Source organism: Sapajus apella, unplaced genomic scaffold (genome assembly GCF_009761245.1).
Source record: "Sapajus apella isolate SASKATOON/1434 unplaced genomic scaffold, GSC_monkey_1.0 scaffold41, whole genome shotgun sequence".
Classification (NCBI taxonomy): Eukaryota; Metazoa; Chordata; class Mammalia; order Primates; family Cebidae; genus Sapajus; species Sapajus apella.
The window spans coordinates 2,272,219-2,294,907 of NW_022436981.1; the positions used below are offsets into that span (position 1 = coordinate 2,272,219).

The following is a 22,689-nucleotide window of genomic DNA, read 5'->3' on the forward strand; positions in this document are numbered from 1 at the left end:
AAAAAAAAAAAAAAAAAAAAAAAAAGAAAAGAGAAACAGGAACACTGTGGGGTTCAGTCAGGATGGTGGGAGAAATTGTAAAGTTATCAGAAATAGTCACAAACCTTCTTGGAAGGCAGCGGGGTTTGCATAGTTTCAGTAAAAGTTCTGGCTGAAGGCAGCCTAAAACTCTTTACCTTGAATTAATAGCAGAAAAGCCAAATATAGAAGACTTTATCTAAAAATAGCTTGTTTACTCATGTGGTCCTAAAAGTAACCTTTAATCATTAGAGGCTGGGGGGGGGGCGGGGAATGTTAATTACCTTCTAGTGGTGTTTACTCGGGACCTTTTTTTTTTTTTTTGAGACGGAGTTTCATTCTTGTTACCCAGGCTGGAGTGCAATGGCATGATCTCGGCTCACCGCAACCTCCGCCTCCTGGGTTCAGGCAATTCTCCTGCCTCAACCTCCTGAGTAGCTGGGATTACAGGCACATGCCACCATGCCCAGCTAATTTTTTGTATTTTTAGTAGAGACGGGGTTTCACCATGTTGACCAGGATGGTCTCGATCTCTTGACCTCGTGATCCACCCGCCTCGGCCTCCCAAAGTGCTGGGATTACAGGCTTGAGCCACCGCGCCCGGGACCTTTGTCATTTAATCTGATAAAGGCAACACTGCAGACTGAGGCAGCAGAGCCCCTAGTCCTACTGACAGGCAAAAGATCTGTGTCGGTATATGTTATTCATCCACCATGCAAGATGGGGTCTGTAGGTCAGACCCTGGCAAGTGGTGACCCCGACGTGACAGAACACCAGTTAGGTGGCTACTGCAATCATTCTGGCAATGAGAAATGAGATGGTGGATGCTCAGATGAGGGAAGTCATGGTGGTATCAGTGACAAATGATGAGATTCTGAAGATTTTGAAAGTAAAACCACCAGGATTGGCTAATGTGGGTAGTGATCTATAATAGGAAGAGAGGAGTCAAGAATAACTTCTAAGATTTTGGCCAAAGTAACTAAAAAGACATAAATTGTCACTTAGAGATGGGAAAGCATAGGGAAGGAGCAGGTCTAGAGGAAGATCAGGCCATTTATACGCTGTTAGGCTTTAGGTGAGTTGCTTAACCACCCTGAACCTCAGTTTCCTAATTGCTCCCCTGCAGGGTGGTGGTGAGAATTTTTTTTTTTTTTTTTGAGACGGAGTCTCATTCTGTTGCCCAGGCTGGAGTGCAGCAGTGCAGTCTTGGCTCACAGCCACCTTTATCTTGCGAATTTAAGCAATTCTCCTGCCTCAGCCTCCTGAATAGCTGGGACTACAGGTGCACACCACCATGCCTGGCTAATTTTTGTATTTTTGGTAGAGATGGGGTTTCATCATGTTGGCCAGGCTGGTCTTGAACTCCTGACCTCAAATGATCTGCCTGCCTCAGTCTCCCAAAGTGCTGGTATTACAAGTATGAGCCACTTTTTCCGGCTAGTGGTGAGAACTGAGTGAGATCCTGAACTCAGAAGCTTGGCATATGTGTGCACCCAAAGTACATGTCACCCACAGCCCTAGGATAGCACATGGTCATCATACCTCCTTAGGAAGCAAATGGAAGGAAAGGACGACTCTGCCTGTAAGTCTATATTTTCTTGCTCCTCTCCTCTGCTTCCTTTGCACAGAAGTGGGACAGGCCTTTTTGACCTTATAAGTTTTCTTTCTTTAAGGTCTGACATGCTGATGGAGACGATGATATTAATGGCAGCTGGTGGTGGGGCTGATGACAAATGCTCATATTCCCAAGGCTTTGAGGTATACAAAACACTTCATGGACAGTATCTCATCTGATCTACTTAATTTATGAAGTAGAAAAATGAGGTAGGTATTTAAAAAACAAAATAGGCTGAGCACAGTGGCTCACGCCTGTAATCCCAGCACTTTGGGAGGCAAAGGTGGGAGGATCTCTTGAGCCCAGGAGTTCGAGACCAGCTTGGGCAACACAGTGAGACCCCTGTCTCTACAAGATAAATTTTTAAAAGAAACCGGGTTTGGTAGAGCCTGCCTGTGGTCCCAGCTACTCGGGAGACTAAGGTGGATCACTTGATCCTGTGAGGTTGAGGCTGCAGTGAGACATGATCATGCCATGGCACTCCAACCTGGGTGACAGAATGAGACCTTGTCTCAAAAAAAAATAATATAAGTAAAATAAATAAAAATAAAAAACAGGCCAGGTGCAATGGCTCACACCTGTAATACTAGCACTTTGGGAGGCCTAGGCAGATGGATCACCTGAAGTCAGGAGTTTGAGAGCAGCCTGGCTAACATGGTGAAACTCCATCTCTACTAAAAATACAAAAATTGCCGGTCGTGGTGGTGGATGCCTGTAATCCCAGCTACTTTGGAGGCTGAGGCAGGAGAATTTTTTTTTTCTTTTTTCTTCCTTCAACTGTCTTGATCGAAGGAGAATTGTTTGAACCTGGGAGGTGGAGGTTGCAGTGAGCCAAGATCATGCCACTGCACTCCAGCCTGGGCAACAGAGTGAGACTTGGTCTCAAAAAATAAAAATAAATAAAAAAACAACATAAAGCCCAGGCTATAAACCCAAAGAGATATACCCAGCTATCTCATAGAATCTCATTTAATTTGAGGGGGGGAAAGCAGGTGGAGAAGATGATCTTGAAGTAGGCATCCCTCTTCTTTTCCCTGAGGGGGAATGCCGCCGAGCTATGTCCAGCTGTGCCCAGCTACGAGAGACTGTCTCTACTTTTCTTCCCCAGGAGAGGGCCCACAGGGGCCCGCTGGGGTCCTAGTCTTCCACTGTGAGCATGCCTGGTGTTCAGGTGTGTGTTCAGGCTGCAGACTCACTGCTTCTGAGGTTTAGGCAAGTGGGTCTCATATATTGTCCTGTTCCAGTTACTCCTTCTAGTTACTCCCAGTTACTGAGGGTACAGCGGAGAGGACTGGAGCCCAGAAGAGTCAACATGCTTAAAGAAACACAATTGGAAAGTGCCGTCTAGGCAGGGTGCGCTGGCTCAGGCCTGTAATTCCAGCACTTTGGGAGGCCAAGGTGGGTAGATCACTTGAGCTCAGGAGTTCCAGACTAGCCTGACCAACATGGTAAAACCCCGTCTCTACTAAAAATATAAAAAAAATAGCCGGGCGTGGTGGCACACGCCTGTGATCCCAGTTACTTGGGAGGCTGAGGTAGGAGAATCGCTTGACCCCAGGAGGCAGAGGTTGCAGTGAGCTGAGATTGCACCATTGCACTCTAGCCTGGGCAACAAGAGCAAAACTCTGAAAAAAAAGAAAAAAAGGAAGGAAGTGCAGTCTGGGTTCCAACTCAGAGGAAAATCCTGCATATGTTCCCTGCCCTCTCCTCCTCCTAGACTAGAAGAGACGGCCAGCCAGCTGCCCGCTCTCCTCAATGTACCAGGTGCCAGAACACAGCTGTCTCTTCATTGTTCCCCCACCCAGGCAGGCTGTAATTGGTGGGCATGAGCTGGGCGGGGCTACCCCCATGTTGAATCCAGTGGGGCTATCTCTATTCCAGGCAAATCCAGCCAGAGACTGATTCTGAGCAGCAGTTCGGCCGGGTGAGAGCTGCCAGGGACCGGTGGGGATAGAGGACTGGGAGGTCAGGGAGTGTCAGGTCAGGGTGGATTAGGAGCCCCTCCCCCCGCAAAAAGAATTAGAATTGCCTGGAGAAGGCCGGGGCGAGGTGGCTCAGGCCTGTAATCCCAGCACTTTGGGAGGCCGAGGTGGGTGGATTACCTGAGGTCAGGAGTTTGAGACCAGCCTTGCCAACATGGTGAAACCCCCGTCTCTACTAAAAATACAAAAATTGGCCAGGCATGGTGGGGGTGTGTGCCTGTAGTCCCAGATACTGGGGAGGCCAAGGCAGGACAATCGCTTGAGCCTGGGAGGCAGAGGTTGCAGTGAGCTGAGACTGCATTATTGCTCTCCAGCCTGGGTGACAGAGTGAGACTCCGTCTCAAAAAAAAAAAAAAAGAATTGCCTGGAGAACTCCTGCTAGACTGAGGGAGAAGGGTTAGGGAATACCAGGCGGATGGAGGTTGTGCCGGAGGAGGGGGCAACTAGAGGAAGGGAGGGGCCAGGGAGCCGTAGGAATGCCTGGAAGCTGGGAATGGCAAGCCGTAGGTCTTGGTTCACTCTTGCCTTGGTTCATTCTCCTTGTCTATGCCATGGTGAGAACCTTCCTGCCCCAGCTACTTTGCCAAGAGAAAGGGCTCCGTGAAAGCAAAATTGACCTCTCTATTAAGGTCAGGAGCACGAAGGTGTAAACTGAAGGGAGGGGGAACTCCTGCTCACCCCCTGTCCTTGCCAGGTGAGATGGAAGCAGGACACACAAGCCTAAAGCCTGTGTTGTCTCCCCAGGCACTGACTCACTGAACCCTGCCATGCCTGCGCCGCTGCTCCCGCTGCTGCTGCGATTGCTGCTGTCCCGCCTGCTGCTGCCCGCTGCCCGCCTGGCCCGCCAGTACCTCCTGCCCCTGCTGCGCGGATTGGCCCGGCGCCTGGGCTCCCAGGACGTGAGAGAGGCTTTGCTGGGCTGTCTGCTGTTCATTCTCAGCCAGCGACACTCGCCAGATGCTGGGGAGACCTCAAGAGTGGACCGCCTGGAGAGGAGGGAGAGGTTAGGCCCACAAAAGTGAGGCTACAAGTCCTGACAGCAGCTGTACCCCTCAAAATACTTTATTTTGGAGTAGGATAATCCTGGCACCAGCACTGACCGAAGGCTGCCTGGTGGAAAGAAGATATAGTAAGGGCTGTGCATGAGAGGGATCTGCCGCAGACAGGCCTCTCCACTCCCAACAGAAATGTCTTTCTAGAAGAATGCCTTGCATCTAGCAGAAAACTGACCATTGCCCCTCTCCTCCAGCAGTTCTTCCCAAAGACCACTCCTAATCACCTCTGCCCTTAGGTGGGAGAGGAAATAACACCCACCTACCCCTGCCCTCCCTGCAAATGAGAACGTCAAGGTTCCCAATGCTTAACTGAGGGACAAGTGACAATTTAGCAGAGAGGCAAGGTTTGAATCCAGACTGTCTTCCAGACTCAGGACCTACCTTAAAAGAAAATCTGGGTTCCCTTTGGAGGCTGATCTGCCCGCAAAGCCCAGCACTCAGCAAGTGCTCAATAAATATTTGATTTGAATTCTTTCTATGCCTTTGAAAGTCTAATCACCCAGACTGTGGCCCTGCAAAAGTTTAACCTGGCCTGGCTCCTGGTGGGGGTGGGGGAGAGGAGAGACGGACAATCAAACAAGGCTTTATTTTGCCACCTATTGTATTGTGGTCTCAGTCCTCACAGCCTGGAAGTTGTTTCCCCTTAGTTTCGGTCAGTATGTCACACTGTGACCCAGAAATGGCTCAAGTGTATCTAGGAGGAAGTTTGGCTGGCTAGCTCACTGTAGGGAAGAAAATGCCCTCCAGAGAGTTTAAGGATTTCTCAGCTAGCGGTGGTGGGAACAGGGTGATCTGTTTGCTAAGAGACTGGGTGGGAGGCCACCCAGGGAGGCAGTGTAGAAATGCATGCCCTTGAGGGTCACCCCACCCTAGAAGTGACTAGGGGTGTGTGAGTGATCTTACGAACTGGCTTCATTACGTCCTCCTCCCCAGTGGGAGGCCCTTCAGGGGTCAAATAAGAGTTAGAGACATTTGCATCCCAGCCTCCGGATAATTTGTTTATTGTTCCTAGGCAATAATCCTGCCTCTCTGGGTGAGCGTTGGGCTCTATCTAGGTCCCGAGGAGGACAGTGAGGAGCACAGGACCCAGTCAGGATCCTCGTCCCCTCCCCACACCCGTCAGAGGCCTAGGTTGGGGAAGAAGTGAGCCCCGAGCTGTGCACCCCACCCCCAGCCCTGCGGGGCTTCCTGCCAGCCGAACGCCGTCCCTCCCCACCCCTCCCCATCGGGAGCCCTCAAAGCCACTGCACTTGCTCCCGGGTCACAGGAAGGCGACCTAGGGGGAGGAGCAAGGAGAAGGGGGTCCGAGGCCCTCGGCCCCTAACCTCGTCCCTTTCCGAAGCCTCGGGTGCCCAAATGCGCAGACCGCGCGTCCAAGCCCGACGGGCCCCTCCCACTGAGTCGGGTCCGGTCTCCCCGCCCCTGAGCCGCGAGGGCTGGAAGGAGCCGGCTGCGGAGCGCCGAGTGGGCGCTGGGGTCGCCTGTGGCAGCCGCTCTTCCGCCCGGCAGTACGCACCGGTCAGGTCCGGCGCGGGCTGCGCCCTCCAGCCGTGTGTTATGGCCCCAGCCCCGAGATGAGGAGGGAGAGAACCAGGGGCCCCCGGGCCTGGGAATTTCCGTCCCCCGCCAAGTCCGGATGCCCGCTCCAAAGTCTCAGCAGGTGCGTGGGGCGGGGCGGCGGGGGGCCTGGCTGGGTGGGGTGGGGGCGAGGTCTGCGCTGTTCTCACGCTGCCCTGCGGGACGGGCGGCTGGTAGGGGAACCTGCTGGGCTATGGCGTCTCAGAGGAGTCGGAATCTTTGGTTTCTGGATGCGGGGCTACTTTTCCAGGACTTCGAAGGCCATATTAGATGACTGCCTCCCCGAACTCCCCCAACCCCTTACAGATGACCCGGGTACATAGGGTAGGGAGAAGAGGTCTGGGAAATTAAGCTAGAAGAGCAGCCCAGATCTAGCTGAACAAACAATTAAGTCTTTCTGAACCCCGATCCAGTACCCACCCTGTGAACACACCTGTCTTTACTTAGAATTTTAGTGTTTTATTCATCATGGAGTCTTAAAAAAAAAAAAAAAAAAAGGTCTTGCTCTGTTGCTCAGGCTGGAGGGCAGTGGTGCGATCACAGCTCACTGCAGCCTCGACCTCATGGACCCAAGCCATCCTCCAGCGATCCTCTTGCCTCAGCCTCCCAACGTGCCGGGACCACAGGTGTGCGTCAACATGTTCGGCTAATTTTTTTTTTTTTTGGAAGAGACAGAGTCTTCCTATGTTGCCCAGGCGAGTCTTGAACTCCTAAGCTCAAGTAATTCTTCCACCTCAGCCTCCCAAAGTGCTGGGATGACAGATGTGAGCCTTGATTCGTAGACATTGCATTAAAACTTATCTTGGTCACAAAATATTTATCTTTTTTTATAGCAGGACAATTGACAATTTTATATATATATATATATATATATATATATATATATATATATATTTTTTTTTTTTTTTTTTTTGAGACAAGGTTTCACTCTGTTGCCCATGCTGGAATGCAATGGCAAGATGATGGCTCACTGCAGCCTCAACCTCCCGGGCTCTGGTGATCCTCCCACCTCAGCCTCTGGAGTAGCTGGGACAACAGGCACGAACCACCATGTCTGGCTAATTTACTTTAATTTTTTTGTAGAGATGGGGTCTCACTATGTTGCCCAGGCTGATCTTGAACTCCTCAGCTCAAGCGATCCTCCCATCTCGGCCTGCTAAAGTGCTGAGATTTCAGGCATGAGCCACCACTCCTGGCCTAAAATTTATCTTGATTAATGAGTTTTGTGGCTCCCTGTTACATTTTATGTCTCTGGCAAGTGCCTCACTGGCCTGTACCCAGACCCAGCCCTGTCACAAGACCATGGAGACAAAGTCACAAAAACAACTGAGAACATAGTCATGAGCCATGTGCTGGTTACCAAGCCCCAGGCCAAGCAAACACACCTCCAGCAAACACAGATGGCTTGTTGGTGACAGCTGAGAGGACACAGGCCTGGGGAGAGAGAGGACTGTGTGTGAGATGGTGAGGCATGCTTGGGGCCTGCCAAGTCGGGGAGGGAGTCTGGGGCAAGCCACCGTCCCATATAGGGTGGTGGATAAAGTGGAGAGTAGGGGTGCAGCAGGACCAACCCTTCCCACTGCACCCCTTCAACAGGGACCTGAGGGAGCTTAGGGAGGGAGAGAGGCCAGAAGACCAGGCAGAGGGTGAAGAGATCTGGCAAGGCCTGCCTAGAAAAACTCCAGGCAAGGCCCTTGTGAGTTAGGGCTCCCAGGGCTGTCCAGCAGGGGGCCCCGGCACCCAGCAACCTCCTCTGCTTGGGAGGTGGCTACAGAGGGGTGTGGGTGCTGGCTAGGAGCCCAGCAGGGCGCATGCCAGATGGACTTCTCTCCAACAATAACAGCCCTGGCTGTTGCCATCAGCCAAGCCGGCAGGGACCCAGTGTGGGTGGGGAAAGGAACAGCCTTCCCTAGTCTGGCCTGGGACCCTCACCACTTCCCTTCAGTTTTCTTCCACCCCCAACCTCCTTTGTGCACAATTGCGGCCACTGGCCCCCAGCCTGGTCATGCCTGGCAGATCTTCTGACCACTAGGCCTGCCACCCCCACAGACTAAGAAACCAGGAAAGTAAGGTGGGGAGCGAGGAGGGGGTCAAAGCAGAGGGGAGAGGAGGGCTAGGAGAGGAAGAGAGAGAGACTGGACAAACATGAGGGCGGGAATTCGGGGGCCGTGGACAGACATGAAGCCACTCTCAAGTCATGGGGCAGTGCCTAGAAAAATACCACTGAGATTCATCTTCCTGCCCTCTGGTTAGGGCTGGCGGGAATGGGGGGATGTAGGGGAGGGTTGGGAAGGAATATGTGTCATCTCTGTGGGGCATGGAAACAGAAGGCTGGGGACACCCATTCTGGAGCAGCTTGGGGAGAGCCACTGACCCTAAGTAGAAAAGCTACCTCTCTCCTTAGGGTCCTGTTTCTCTGGGGACAGGGTAGGACTACCTTATCCTTATGATGTGAGTACTGCTAGTTGTTAATCAGTGTCTGGGGCTTCTTTAGGAAACAAGCCCTTCTGGTCAGTGGGCTTGGGGTGGACAGAGTGGGTTGGATTTTCTCCTCAGGACCTTTCCAGCCTTTGGATCATCCTCCAGCACTGAGTGGTGCTGGAAGGGCAGGGAATGCCCCCCACCCCACGCCATTTACTGCCCAACCAAGAAAAGGGCCTCCTTCCCCCTCCCTTGGAGAAATGCGCTGGACCACCCCTCAGCATGCCCACCCCTTCCACATACTAGTGAAGCACGTGCTCAGCAACGCTTCTGCCTCTCAGGAGTATCTCCAACTGGGACAATAGGATTCACTCAGGATGTAAGGCTGTTTCTGGCGTTTTCTCTTCCCATCTCCAGCTGTGCCTCGGTTTTCCAAAGTGCTGGATTTAGAAAGGGTGAATTATGAGGGGGCTGCAGGGCTGTGCCCCGTCCCCCTCCGCGCAAACACAAGCACAAGGCAGAGCCACACACCCCCTCCAAGTCAAAGTTGTGGGTGGTGTGGTGTTTGCACGTCTGTGGCTGGGACTGGATGTGTCAGAGATGGGAAAACCCGTCATGCTGGTCACAGAACAGGGGAGGTGGGGACAGAAGCAGTTTTGAAGGAAAAGAAGAGGAGGGGGCCTGAAAGAAAGAAGGGGGAGTTGAAAGGGAGCGCGCTGGGAGGAAAAAGGTGCAGTGGAGGAAGCGCGGCGTGGGCGGGGCTTGGGGAGGGATCCGGAACCTCTGAGGTGGAGTGGGCCACGGGGGGCGTCGGAGCCGGTCTGAGCAGCGGGTGTGTAGATGGAACAGTCCCGAGATAGATTTTCATGGGAGTTTGCGCAGGTCCCCAATGTGGGGCTGTACCCTCCAGCCCCATGTGCCCCACACGATGGACAGCCTTGGTATGGCAGGGCCCAGAGAGGTCCTATCTACTGAAATAACACGACCATGCGGCCCTGGGGGCGCAGGGGCTCGGGGTGGGGTCGCAGAGGGCGAGGGGGCGCCGCGGGTGGCGGGGGCGGGAAGGGGGCGGGGCCGCGCGCGCGGGTGTCGCGGAGGTGGCGGCCGTAGCGGGTTGGGGCGGGCCCAGCGGAGGGCGGGTTTGAATGTGCCCCGGCGGGCGCGGGAAGCTGCAGGGAGAGCGCAGATCTCAGCGCGGGAGCAGTGCTTCTCCGGCAGGTGCTGCCCGGGGCGGGGGACTGGGGACGGCAGGGGCGCGTTGCCGCTGCTCGCCTGCCATGAGGGCCGGGAGGACAGGCGTTATCTGCAGCCCGTAGGAGGGACGCCGGTGGGGCCCTAGGGTGGAGCGTGCGGAGCCGCGCAGCACGTGGCGCGCACGGGCCCGGGAGCCGGAGGACCCTGCGGGGACCGGGACCCAAGCGGGGCTGGGTGGCCTGTCTCCTGGGCCTAAAACAGGCTGCCGTCATGGTGACCTCTGCACGGGGCAGGCGAGTGGACGGGTGATCCCGAGCGATCTGGTCGGTATCAGGGAGGGGCCGCCTGCTGACTGAGCTGGCAGAGGTGGAGGGGGATGGGGATGGAGGCTCGCGAGCTGAGATGCGGGGCTGTGTCTTTAACCCCGGGCTTTTACTGGCCAAACTCGTGTCCCTGGCGTCTCCTTCCTGGAGGAAGGAAATCATTTACTGATTTACTGTGAGAGTAAATGAGAGGGCGAAGACACACACACCTCGGCTTTGCTTACCAGAAGAGAGCACTCGTAGTAGGTCAAGGCTGGCTCCAACCTTGCCTTCACACCTCTAGAGGTCTCTCTCCAGCGCGGTCGTCCCTTTGCCTGCCCCTCTCGGTAGCCTATTCCTCTCCAGACCCTCCAACTTTCCTTCTGCTTGTGTAAGCTCCCCATGCCAGAATGTGTGTGATGGGATGAGGCTGAGGTGCCTGACACTCAAGTCGGGCTGGGAATGAGCCTGGTCTCCACCTCATTTTTCCCTTTAGTTGGATCAGAGTTCCCCCCACCTCCCAGTCTACAGGCTTAGCTAAGAAGCAGCTGTTATACCTCTCTCTCCATCCCCAAAAGAGCCTAGAATAACTTGAACGTTGAATTTAGATCCTAGCTCCTCCACTCTTGAGCTCTGTGACCTCAGGCAAGTGACTCAACCTCTCTGAACCTCAGCTGGTCCCATCTGTTTAGTGCTAGTACTGGCTTATGCGTGGTTGTGAGGAAAAGATGAGAGACCTGCAGGTAGTGGCTGGACCCGTATGAGATCCTGGGAGTGGAGAACTGCAGGAGAGGTGCTGGGAGTCTGGGCAGGGAGGTACTCAGTTTGGTGGCTGCTTTCACCTCAGCAGGCCAAAGCATGGCTCGAGGGACACCAGATGCTCTGAGCTGGTGTCAGATTCCTGGTTGCCGCTGACCAAAGGCAGACGAGCAAAACACGAAGGCTGGCCAGCTGAATGTTAGGATATGGGCAGGAGGAGAGGGCTGCCCGTGGAGTTGAATTGTGCCCAAGACTGGGATGGGGGCTCCTGAGAACAGAGAGAGCAGGGATGCTGCTGGGGGAGAGGGCGGAAATACATACTTCTTCTCTAAGAAAACTGGCCTAAGCCAGTTTTACCCAGGAGAAAGGGAGCTGATCTCCCGCCTCAGTCCCTCATCTGGTTTGAAGCTGCACCCGGTCTTAACTTGCTGGGAACCTTGCCTGTGGGGTGGGAGCGGAGTACAGGGCATGCGGGTATGAGGTAAGAACCTAGAGGAAGGGTCCCTCCTACCTGATAGAAAACCTGAGCCCTGAGCCTTTCCCCACCCCCACCCTAGTAATGACCTCTTGCCTCCATCCCTCTAGAAAATTTAAATGTGATTATTCACCACTCTGGTGCCTAGGACAGTGCCTGGCTGGCATGCAGAGGTCCTCAGTAAATATTTTCGAAGGGGTGATTGGAGGAATCCTTCTGCCTCCATCTGGAGATGTGTGGGCCAAGGGGCCAAGGAAGACCTCTGAGAGCTTGGAGTTTCTCCGGGGAGGGTTGAGAGGAGCTATGGGGAGGTAGGAAAGCCCATGAGGGTTTCAGGGCATCCAGCTGCCTCTGTTTGTCTGAGTGGAGCCTGAAGCGTTGCTGTACCTGCAAGAGCTCCCCTGCTGAGACTCCCTGTTCTCTTATCTCCTGAGCTACAGCGGTGGCTTTTTATCTCCTGGGTGTGCTTCTGCTTCTTTGCTTGCAAGGCTTCTCAGAATGGGGCCCCGTGAAACTTGAGGGATTCTCTCCTGATACGCCCTGTGCCACCTTTTTCATTCTGGAACCGAACCCAGGAGCCCGTGGACAAGGCCCGCTGCCTGATCCTGAACTAGGAGCACCTCCTAGGGACTTCCCAGGCCCAATCTGGTCCAACCCTTCTGCTGGCCAGTCTGGGCACCCGGTGAGTTCCCAGAAGGGGAGGAAGGGGAAGCTGTCCTTACACCCAAAACAGCAAGGCCTGGGCCAGCTAGGCCTGAGTGTGGGAGATGTGCCAGCACACATCTGCCTGGCTTCCCATGCCAGCCAATGGGAAAGCTGGTTAATCTGGTGCCAGGGGGTCTCCCCCTACACAAGTGAGGAGCAGGAGAGGGACACTGAGGGAGAAGATAGGAGCTTTGGGATTCACCCCTCTAATCTTCTTTTCAAGGTCACTTTCGGCAAGGGTAAGTGGACAGGAGCCTGTGACCCAGAGGAACTAAGGGAGTACTAGGTGACCCTGGGGTCAGGACTTGGGGGATGGAGAGGGGCCCGGCTAGGCTGTGGGAAGGGCTGTTCCCCCACATCCATTATGAAATATTTTCCTGGAAAACCAGCCAGCAACTAGGAAGCACCTGGGCAGGTTAAGGTGCCACCAGCAGAGAGGCTGGAATCTGGGGTGCCTCCAGGAGACGACAGCCCCACTCTAGCCATCAATCAAGGGCCTCCCAGGGAGCGTGGAGAGACCAGACTTGCGGAGAGGGACGTGGGGAGCCTCTGGCTTGGCCTCAGTCATCGTCACTGTTGTGGCTGCTGCAGCTCTGCCTGCTGTGTCCTTCCTCCTCCTCCCCCGACCTCTTTGCTGTGTCTCCTCCATTCCTTTCCCTCCTTCCTTTGTCATCACTGTCCCTGACCCCTCTCGTCCTCTTCCCTGCTTTCTTTGACTGTCTTTCCCTCCCTCCCATCATCCTTCCTCCTCCTTCCCTCCTGCTCTCCACCCTCCTGTTTCCCAGCTTATAAACTGCTTCGCCTGCTGGATAAAAATAGCGGTGGCAGCGGCCAGGCCGGGAGCCAGGTAGAGCCTGAGCAGGCAGAGGGGCCGCGCAGGACTGGCCTGCTGGGCCAGGGGGCTGGATGGGGGTCAAGTTGAGTGGTCCAGAGGGGTTCCTGGTGGACTCTGCGGCTGGCCTGTTCTGTCAGCCCTGCCCCCTCTCACCCTAAGAGCCTGAGGAGGCCTGTGGCAGGGCAAAGACAGGGCCTCACACTGTTCCTGCCCCCAGCAGGCCCCTGAGGGAGGGAGCTGTCAGCCAGACAAAACCGAGAACACCATCGCCATGACAACCAGTCACCAGCCTCAGGACAGGTAAGGGGTAGGGGGCTGGGCTGTGGATCCAGGGAATGGGTTTTCAGGGAGCTGGGTGCAGTGTCCTTTGAAATTGAGGGTTGCCACTGCTGGCTGGCCTTCCAGCCAGGTAGCTATGAGTCAGGTCTGCATCAGGAATGGGGACCCCGTGTGCCTTGGCTGGGTCCTGGCGGGCGTGTCTTCGGGGAGGGCAGGGTGGGTGGGCAGCAGTCCCTCCCTGGCCTGTCAGTGTTTCCACTGTTGCTCTCCAGCCAGTCAGCGGCTTCCGGCTCCTCTCGCCACCACTGTGGGGAGATACTTGGCTGTGCCCCTCCTTTCAGCTCACTTCTGGCAGAACTGCCGTGGGGCCTCTGCCTTAGATGACCTGGCCCGCCCTGGTTCTTAGTCTGATCTTCCTCTCAATTCCCCACCTCTGGAGCTTGTGAACTCCCAATCAAGTTAGACTTGCAGTTATGACTGTGAATATGTGTTTTGAAAGAAGAGGCTATAGCTTAATTCAATTTCTCAAAGGGATCTGGGACCCAAGAAGGCTGAAGGGAGGTGATGCCTAAGATCCCAAACTCCTTCCAAGAGTCAGGCTCTGTCCTTCCCTCCAGCTCAGGCCCCTGAAACCCGTCACGTCTGCCCTACCCACCCCATCTCCCTCCCATGCCAAAGGCTCTGAAACTAGGCCACTTGTGCCTGTGGGGGCCTTGAGCACGTAGCTTCATCTCTCTGGGACCATTTCCCACCTGTAAAATGGAGCTAAAAGTATCCACGTCTCAGGAAGTGGATCTAGAAGTGACGGAATTTAAGGAGGCACCGCAGTAAGTACAGGCCCCAGGGTGCTCCCGTGCCTCTGTCCTCCATTCCCAGGCTGCCTGACCACTCTGTCCTTACCTCCACTCTCCTGCCGGCCGTTCCCTGAAGCCCTCGCCATCTCCATTTGCCTTGTCACACAGCTCGCTCATCTCCCAGTGCCACCCCCACCCCGATCCTCTGTCCTGTATGACTTTGGGAGTTTTTCCTTCCACTCTGGGGCTCCGAACCAAGCCTTTAGCTTCTCCAAGGGAAGCGTGTATGTGAGGAGGTTGGGGGGCTGCAGCTGGCATTAACGTGGGGGGCTTACCACACTATCCCTGTGTGAGGCCTGCCAGCGGTCCAGGCTCCTGCACTCTGGCCAGGCCTGCCTTCTCACTGCCTTGGGCTTTATCCCTGCCATCGCTGAAGAGAGCTGGTGTTGGCTCTAGGGAGGATGTGCAAACCCATCTGGAGATCTCCATGGGCCCACTGGGGTTGCTCAGCTTTCAGGCAAGGCCTACCTGGGAGAAGCTGGCCTGACCTGGAAGGGCCTTGGGGTGTAGGGCTTGGGGCATTGCCCTGGCCAAAGGTGGGCAGCCCTCATTTACACCCTGAGGCCCAGATGACCTCCAGTGGCCCCATACCTCCTGGCCTGGCCTGGGTGATGTGAACTACAAAGTTCTGTTTGGCCAGGGAGAAAGCAGCTCTAACACCCTCGCTTCACAGCTGCCCTGAGGCACCCTGCCCGCCTGTCCCTCTAGGTCCAGAATAGTATGGGAGTTTCTCGACCTCAGAATCCTCTTTAGGGACTCACACAGTCCCTGACCAGACAGCATAATTATTTCCAGCCTGCTTGGTGGGGGTGGAAGACGCTTGCTGTTTGCTTTCTCACTCATCCGCCTGCCCCAGCCTTTCAGCAGGAGTTCCAAAACCATCTCCGGATGTGTGGGTCACCCTGGTTCCCACCCTGCAGGGTCCCCCGAGCCTTCCAGGGATGAGAACCATGGTCCTGTCAGCCATTCCATTCAGTCCTTTGACCCTGGCCCCCTCCCCACCCCAAATTCCAATGGACCATGTGCCCTTTTCTCTCCACTCCACCCATACCCATAAGAGGACACATGCACATGGACGTAAACACAGGTGCCCTGTGCCCCGGGACCTAGAGAGACTGACAACAGACGGGGTTCCCTGGGGCTCATCGTGGAGGGGGCAGGGTAGTGCGTCACTTGGCCCCTCTCTCCTCCTCCATTGCAGATACAAAGGTGTCTGGCTTATCTTCTTCATGCTTGGTCTGGGAACGCTGCTCCCGTGGAATTTTTTCATGACGGCCACTCAGGTGAGGCCGGAGGGACTGGGCTCCAGGGGGCATGTCCACTGTGCCTGCAGGACCTGACTCTGTGCCCATAGGCACAGGCAGAGAGATTTCAACATGCCTCTCTGCAACCCCTGCAGTATTTCACAAGCCGCCTGGACATGCCCCAGAATGTGTCCTTGGTCACTGCTGAACTGAGCAAGGACGCCCAGGCGTCAGCCGCCCCCACAGCACCCTTGACTGAGCGGAACTCTCTCAGTGCCATCTTCAACAATGTCATGACCCTGTGTGCCATGCTGCCTCTGCTTCTCTTCACCTGCCTCAACTCCTTCCTGCACCAGAGGTGAGCGCCCACCCCCTCCCCAGCCCCCAGCCTGACTCTCTGACACTGCGTCCTGCAGTCCCTTGGCTGACCCCCAGCCTTGCCCACTTGTCTCTGCCCCCTTTGGCCTCTCCTGGCAGGATCCCCCAGTCCGTACGGATCCTGGGCAGCCTGGTGGCCATCCTGCTGGTGTTCCTGATCACTGCCATCCTGGTGAAGGTGCAGCTGGATCCTCTGCCCTTCTTTGTCATCACCATGATCAAGATCATGCTCATTAATTGTAAGCTGGGCTGCGAGGGGGCCTATGGGAGGAGGCCTGCCCACCTACCCCCACTCTTCTTTCAGACCCACTGTCAGCCAGAGAGGAGCCCACCCCTCTACCTGGAGGGAGTGGATGCTGTGAGCAGTTGGGATTCAGAGGCCTGAGTGGGCCTGGATCAGGTATGGGAGGGAGCAGAGAGAAGGGCAGCTTAGCCTCAAGACTCACTGGGAGTAAAGTAGGAATGAGAAGGACCTGTCTTCCTGGGTACCCCTAACCGCCAGCCCTAGCTCCCCTGCTCATGCCCACCCTGTTTCCCCAGCATTTGGTGCCATCCTGCAGGGCAGCCTGTTCGGTCTGGCTGGCCTCCTGCCTGCCAGCTACACAGCCCCCATCATGAGTGGCCAGGGCCTAGCAGGCTTCTTCGCCTCCGTGGCCATGATCTGCGCTATTGCCAGTAAGTCCTGCTGTCCACCTGCCCAGTGCCCTGGTGTGGTGGGGAGAGGGGATGGGGCCTGTATCTGATCACTGATACCACTCCAGGTGGCTCGGAGCTATCAGAAAGTGCCTTCGGTTACTTTATCACAGCCTGCGCGGTCATCATTTTGAACATCATCTGTTACCTGGGCCTGCCCCGCCTGGTGAGCTGGGGGTGAAACGGAGGGAGCTGGGGTTTGGGATATAGGGGTCTAGGGTTCCAGACCAAGGGTGTTCTGAGGCTAGAACCTGGGGGAGGCTAGGATTCTGGAGATTCTGCCTCTGAATCCACCTCCCCCATCTTCCTTACTTGATAGGAATTCTACCGCTACTACCAGCAGCTCAAGCTCGAAGGGCCCGGGGAGCAGGAGACCAAGTTGGACCTCATTAGCAAAGGTCCGAAGAGCCTGAGGAAGCTGGGGGGGAGGATGGTATACCGAGGGGGGGCAGCATGAGCAAAGAGGACAAGGATGAGTGCACTGTGTTAGCTGGCAGCCCTGAGCCAGAGGAGGACCAAGGGACTGGGGTGGGGAGAGGGGACAATAGGAAATCAGGGCCAGCAAAGATAAAATGCGGACAGATGCTGGATACCTTGAATGCCCGAGGTGTTTGGACTAAAGGCAGTGGGAAGCGATTTCGGATTCTTGAGCAAGGAATAACATGACCTGAGGCTCCTGGGAGAGGCCAGGCCCCTGGGGCTTGAGCTGTAGGGATTTGGAGGCGAGGTCTGGGTTAGGGTTAGGGTTAGGGGATGGCTGGGACTGGTTAAGGAGGCATCTACCTCCAAGTAATCCCAGTCCCTTTGGGGAATGTTTGTGTTGTCTCCTGTTGCTCTGTCCTCCCCACAACTTGAAGAGTCTTCCACAACCTGTCACCCTGCAGGAGAGGAGCCAAGAGCAGGCAAAGAGGAGTCTGGAGTTTCAGTCTCCCACTCTCAGGCCACCAACGAAAGCCACTCTATCAAAGCCATCCTGAAAAATGTACGTGGGGCAGGTTCTCCTACTCTCTACCCCTGTCCTGTGTCTCTCCTTTTGCTCCCTCCGCCTGCCACCCATCTCCCCCCTTTCTGACCTGAGAGTGGTCACTCCTGGATTCTTTTGTGTGTGTGTGCCTATACACAAGTGCCAGTGGTGGGGATTCCTGGTTCTTTAAAGCACAGCCACCATGAAGACACAGGGGCCTGGGTGACTCTACCCCTTCTATCTAGATCTCAGTCCTGGCTTTCTCTGTCTGCTTCATCTTCACTATCACCATTGGAATGTTTCCAGCCGTGGCTGTTGAGGTCAAGTCCAGCATTGCAGGCACCAGCGCCTGGGGTGAGGATGCCACAGGTTCCCAGAATGGGAACAGACAGGATCTTGAGCTGGGCTAGAAGTGGGGAAGAGAGGGAGCCTGGGTCACCTTCTCCCCACTTCCTGGGTTTATTTTGCCCTTCCCTGGGCTGGAAGCATCTTCTCCATTTTATTGGTGGGGAAGCTGAGGCCCAGTGAAGGTTAGGCTTGTTATACCTGCCTCTTTGAGCCTGATAACCACCCATTCATCTTCTCTTCCAGAACATTACTTCATTCCTGTGTCCTGTTTCTTGACTTTCAATATATTTGACTGGTTGGGCCGGAGCCTCACGGCTGTATTCATGTGGGTAAGTGGAGGAAGAGGGCCACAGGCCCCTGGGGGAAGTCAGAGTCCAGCCTGAGACCCAGAGAGGAAACCCAAGAAAGTCTAGTGGTAAGGGGACCATTTATTTTAGTCGAGGCATAATGTATGTACAGCTAAGTACAAGTCTTAAGTGTACAACTTAATGAATATATACATGCATACCTGCCCAGATCGAGATGTAGAATATTTCTAGCACTCTAGAAGCCTCCACTGTGCCCCTTTCAAGCAGTAACCCCCTAAGAAGAACCAGGCTTTGAGGTTTCGGTTCAGGTCCAGAGGGGCCCCAAATGGCTCCCTGGGGGCCTGGCTGTGCCCTGGGGTGGCGGCCTGGGCTGAGGCCCTGCCTGGTGCCCACAGCCTGGGAAGGACAGCCGCTGGCTGCCAAGCCTGGTGCTGGCCCGGCTGGTGTTTGTGCCGCTGCTGCTGCTGTGTAACATCAAGCCCCGCCGCTACCTGACTGTGGTCTTCGAGCACGACGCCTGGTTCATCTCCTTCATGGCTGCCTTTGCCTTCTCCAACGGCTACCTCGCCAGCCTCTGCATGTGCTTTGGGCCCAAGTGAGTGCGGCTGGGCAAGGAACTTGGTGGCATCAGACAGGATCTAGAGTTCCAGTGGGGGACACTCAGTAGAGGGAGGGCAAAAGGAGAGTCCTTGCTCCCAGAGCTGAGAGGAGGGATGGCTCAGGAGGGGCTCCTAGGCTGAAAAGATAGTGACTATAGTGGAGGGGTGCCCAGGCTTACCTGGATGGAGGTGGAGGAGAGGGGCTTGCAGAAGACAACCCCACCATATATATTCCCTCAAGGAGGAAAAGCCAGGTTGGGGCTAGGCAGCTAGGAGGGGTTGATCAGCTGAATGAGGTCCCACAGTTAAGTCGCCCCACCCCACCCCTCCTTCCACCCAGAGGCTCTGGGCTTGGGTATAACCATTCTGAGGTAGCCTTGCCCTTCCTTCCTCAGGAAAGTAAAGCCGGCTGAGGCGGAGACTGCAGGAGCCATCATGGCCTTCTTCCTGTGTCTGGGCCTGGCCCTGGGGGCTGTCTTCTCCTTCCTGTTCCGGGCGATTGTGTGACCAAGGATGGACAGAAGGACTGCTTGCCTCTCTGACTCCTGCCCCTTCCTTCTGCCAGGGGTGGGCCCGAGTGGTTTGGAGGTTTTTTTCTTCTAGCTGACTTCTGCTTTCCACAGCTTGTGCTGGGCCCAGATGTCCAGGCCCTGGGGACAGTGGGACGGACAGTGGGGACATTGTGGGCTTGGGTCTCAGAGTCAAGGGATGGGGTGCAGCCTCGGCATCTGCTTGAGTTTCTCCACACTTGGCTCTGACTGATCCTTGTGCAGGCCAGCGGAGGCTCTTGCGCTCGGAGAACACGTGTGTGTGTGTGTGTGTGTGTGTGTGTGTGTGTCTGAGTGTGTCTGTGTCTGAGTGTGTCTGTGTCTGTGTCTGTCAGACTGTCTGTCTGTCCCAGGGGTGGCTAGAAGCTGGGTCTGGCCACTGTATGGTCCGATCTGAGATGCCCCCTCCCTCCTTTCTGCCCCATGTTCTCTCCATGCCCCCTCCCAGCTCCCCATGCCCAGTTCCTACCCATCATGCACCCTGTACAGTTGCCATGTTACTGCCTTTTTAAAATATTTGACAGATACCAGGTGCCATCAGAGGCTCTCTGATAAAGTAAACCTTTTTTGTTTTTTTCTTCATGGCTCCCTGTGTCCTCCATCCGTGGCTTCATGCCCTGGGAGGGTAGAGGGCTGGCAGCCTGAATCTGGGAGATGAGCATGACCCAGCTGGGCCCTGGCCAGGACTGGGCCTGGGTCCAAGGGGAAGGCAGGGGTAGTCCTGGCCTCAGAGGGGCTGCAATGCCCCCTACTGGGACCACAGGGGAGGGACAGGCCTGGAACCAGGATACCAAGACTGTTAGCCAACACTGAGAAAGAACAGGTTTTTCTTTGCTGATTCATTCATTCTTTCAGAGGACAGAGGATGGAGATAGCACCCCATCTTTCCTTTGTCTTCATTGCCACCCCCTCCACTCTGTCCCCAGCCCCAGCAATGAACTCTACAAAACTGGCCAGCTACTGGCTACACTCCCACACCACCAGGCAGGAAGAGATTGAGGCCTGAGGGTTCTCCCCTACCTGGCACGCAGCCCTCACACCAAAGCTCAGCCTGCCAGACTTCCTGGGGAACAAGGGGCCTGTGTGTCTGCACGGTGAAACTAACACTCCCGTTCTCAACCCAAACTCTGGCCTAGGGAGGGGTGGGTCGATGTGGAACTTTGGGAGTGTCTCAGTGGAGGGGCCCTACAGTGGGAACCCCATCTCAAGAATGATCTCCTGACGGGAAGTGGGACCCGAGCTCTGGCCACAGTGCAGCACCCCCATAATCCACACCCCCTACCCACCCACGTGTCTCAGACTCCTCCCAGAAAGCAGAAGGCATTCCCGAATTCTCAGCCTGGGCTGCTCACTTGCCCTGACCAGCAGATGGCTACAGAGTTGGCACCTTGCTCAGGCTTCCTTTCTCACAAGAGTTTAATTTAATTGAGAGCTTCAGGCCTCATTAAGGGCTGTTAGCGCATTTTGAAGGCTCTTTGATCAGCTCTGCAGTCCTAATGAGGTAGCTAAGTATACCATGCACTTGGAACTGAAGTTTATATGCTATTAATCATTTGTCAGACCACAGTATGTATCTGCCATGCTGGAAAACAAAGCATTCCTTTTGGATCAGGTTCAAAAGCTGAGGGGTTCCCTGAGTATCCTTCCCCCTGTCTGCAGTGCTGTTGGGCAGTGAGTCAAGCTGAACATACAAACTGAGCTCTTATCCTCAGTCCTCCCCTTGTATCCAAGCCCCAAAGAGCCCTATTGGTTTGCTTCGTTGGCACCAGCAGTGCCTTACAGTCCTGTAGGTCTTCCTGAGGTTGCTTTACCACCTCCTGCCTGGCCCACTGGGACTTCCTCCCAGGTCTCTTCCAGTCCATCCCACACATGGACACAAAAATAATCTGAAAGCAGACCGGGTGCGGTGGCTCACGCTTGTAATCCCAGCACTTTGGGAGTCCGAGGTGGGTGGATCATGAGGTCAGGAGTTCAAGACCAGCCTGGCCAAACAGTGAAACCCCGTCTCCAGTAAAAATACAAAAATTAGTTTGGCATGGTGGCGCACACCTGTAATCCTAGCTACTCTGGAGGCTGAGGCAGGAGAATTGCTTGAACCCGGGAGGTGGAGGTTGCAGTGAGCCAAGATCGCACCATTGCACTCCAGCCTGGGCAACAGAGCAAGATTCTGTCTTAAAGAAAAAAAAAAAAAAATCTGAAAGCAAATCTGTTGGGTGCTGCCTGCTCTCTGGAGCATGCGCATGTGTCCTGAGTGTTTTCTGATCACCACCGACAGCCAGTTTGTGCAATTTTTTTGCACCTCAGAGCTTTCATAACTTTGTGACTTGTCTTCTATCATATTCTTATTTTACTCCAGCTATGAGACTGTCATGTTTTTGAGGTTATGGCCTATTTTTTACTCCTGTTTTGGCTTTTCAAGCTATGTTATACCTGGCTCCCAGAGGACTTGGCAAATATTGGCTTGATGGCACGTGCTTATCCCAAGGTGGAATTCATCTCCACAATCTTCACATGCCCGACTCCAGCTGTGTGGCAGCATGCCTCCATTGTGCCCCTGGGATAGAGATGGGGATGTTAAGTAGGTTCCTCGACCCCAGCACTGATTTGAGAGGAAAACCCATGTAGGATACAATTCCTTTCTCCCTTCCTGTCCTTCAGCTGATGTTGAAGGAAATTACTAGAATATTTTCTCCCCAAAATTTAAAAACGCAAATGCTAAAAAATGTCAGTCTCTTCATTTTCATTCTCCTGACCTAATTCTTTTCACAGGGAAACTTAGAAGGGGTGAGGTTAGGAAAAGCAGCTCCTAGGTCTCCTGCCCACCCAGCTGCAGGGATGGCTCCCGACCCCAAGTGGGCGCTCTGCAGGCCCCTGCCCTTTGGGGAGCAGGGGCCTCCCCTGGGTCCTCACCACTTTCCTGCTAGCACCTTGCTGCCTATAAGGTAGAGCGGGCTGAGCATGAAAATCCACCAAATATCCCTGGCTGCCGTGACTAGCTTCTGGTTTTCATCTTCCTTCCATGTCACATTTCTGCTTAAAACAGTCAATATTCAGCTGCTGTCCCTGGAGTGGCTGCCATTGCAACACAGGAATGTTCGTCTTGTTTAATCTTTTATGGCGAAATGTTGGAGCCTTAAACACTTGAAAAGCTAAGAGCCGTGGTAAATCAGCCATCCTGGCAAATAGAAATGAAGCCTCAGGTATAATCTATGAGTCAGAATGTATCTGTGTATCTATTCTTTGAGGCGAATATGGAAAAATTCTGGTGGAGGCAATATAAAGCCAGGGCCAGGAGGAGCATGTGACAGGAGAACCCCAATTAAAGTTTTGTTTTGTTTTGAGTCAGAGTTTCGCTCTTGTTGCCCAGGCTGGAGTGCAATGGCATGATCTTGGCTCACTGTAACCTACAGCTTCCAGGTTCAAGTGATTCTTCTGCTTCAGCCTCTCTAGTAGCTAGGATTACAGGAGTGTGCCACCATACCTGGTGAATTTTTGTATTATTAGTAGAGATGGGGTTTTACCATGTTGGCCAAGT

The 22,689-nt window shown here is 54.6% G+C and overlaps 2 protein-coding genes across 21 annotated transcripts; both read left to right on the plus strand.

Moving 5' to 3' along the window:
* Nucleotides 1-3,514: 3,514 nt before the first annotated feature.
* Nucleotides 3,515-5,146, plus strand: MYMX (myomixer, myoblast fusion factor). Its single transcript, XM_032299567.1, has 2 exons — nt 3,515-3,557; nt 4,360-5,146. The coding sequence occupies exon 2, from the start codon at nt 4,383-4,385 to the stop codon at nt 4,635-4,637; it is 255 nt and encodes an 84-aa protein (XP_032155458.1). The 5' UTR covers nt 3,515-3,557; nt 4,360-4,382; the 3' UTR covers nt 4,638-5,146.
* A 767-nt stretch (nt 5,147-5,913) lies between these two features.
* SLC29A1 (solute carrier family 29 member 1 (Augustine blood group)) lies at nt 5,914-19,428 on the plus strand. 20 transcript variants are annotated; one of them, XM_032299566.1, is made up of 14 exons: nt 5,914-6,330; nt 7,845-7,944; nt 13,160-13,239; nt 15,274-15,355; nt 15,472-15,674; nt 15,794-15,933; nt 16,235-16,369; nt 16,456-16,553; nt 16,707-16,785; nt 17,272-17,369; nt 17,597-17,705; nt 17,943-18,028; nt 18,403-18,602; nt 19,002-19,428. In XM_032299566.1, exons 1-14 carry the CDS (start codon nt 6,245-6,247, stop codon nt 19,111-19,113), a joined length of 1,608 nt encoding a protein of 535 aa, XP_032155457.1. In that variant the 5' UTR covers nt 5,914-6,244; the 3' UTR covers nt 19,114-19,428. The 20 variants fall into 20 exon arrangements, with proteins under 20 accessions (XP_032155457.1, XP_032155442.1, XP_032155443.1 ...); XM_032299558.1 differs by lacking the exon at nt 7,845-7,944 and adding an exon at nt 11,975-12,081 and having other exon boundaries at nt 5,916-6,330; nt 13,157-13,239; nt 17,245-17,369; XM_032299555.1 differs by lacking the exon at nt 7,845-7,944 and adding an exon at nt 11,975-12,081 and having other exon boundaries at nt 5,916-6,330; nt 17,245-17,369.
* Nucleotides 19,429-22,689: the final 3,261 nt, after the last annotated feature.

Bases quoted from the DNA above. Each gene is read 5' to 3' on its own strand.
- SLC29A1 (XM_032299548.1), top strand. From the start codon at position 9,815: ATGTGCCCCGGCGGGCGCGGGAAGCTGCAGGGAGAGCGCAGATCTCAG. The intron at 15,675-15,793 runs GTGAGCGCCCAC...CTCTCCTGGCAG, and splicing joins AACTCCTTCCTGCACCAGAG to GATCCCCCAGTCCGTACGGA. The intron at 16,370-16,455 runs GTAAGTCCTGCT...ATACCACTCCAG, and splicing joins CATGATCTGCGCTATTGCCA to GTGGCTCGGAGCTATCAGAA.
- MYMX (XM_032299567.1), top strand. From the start codon at position 4,383: ATGCCTGCGCCGCTGCTCCCGCTGCTGCTGCGATTGCTGCTGTCCCGC.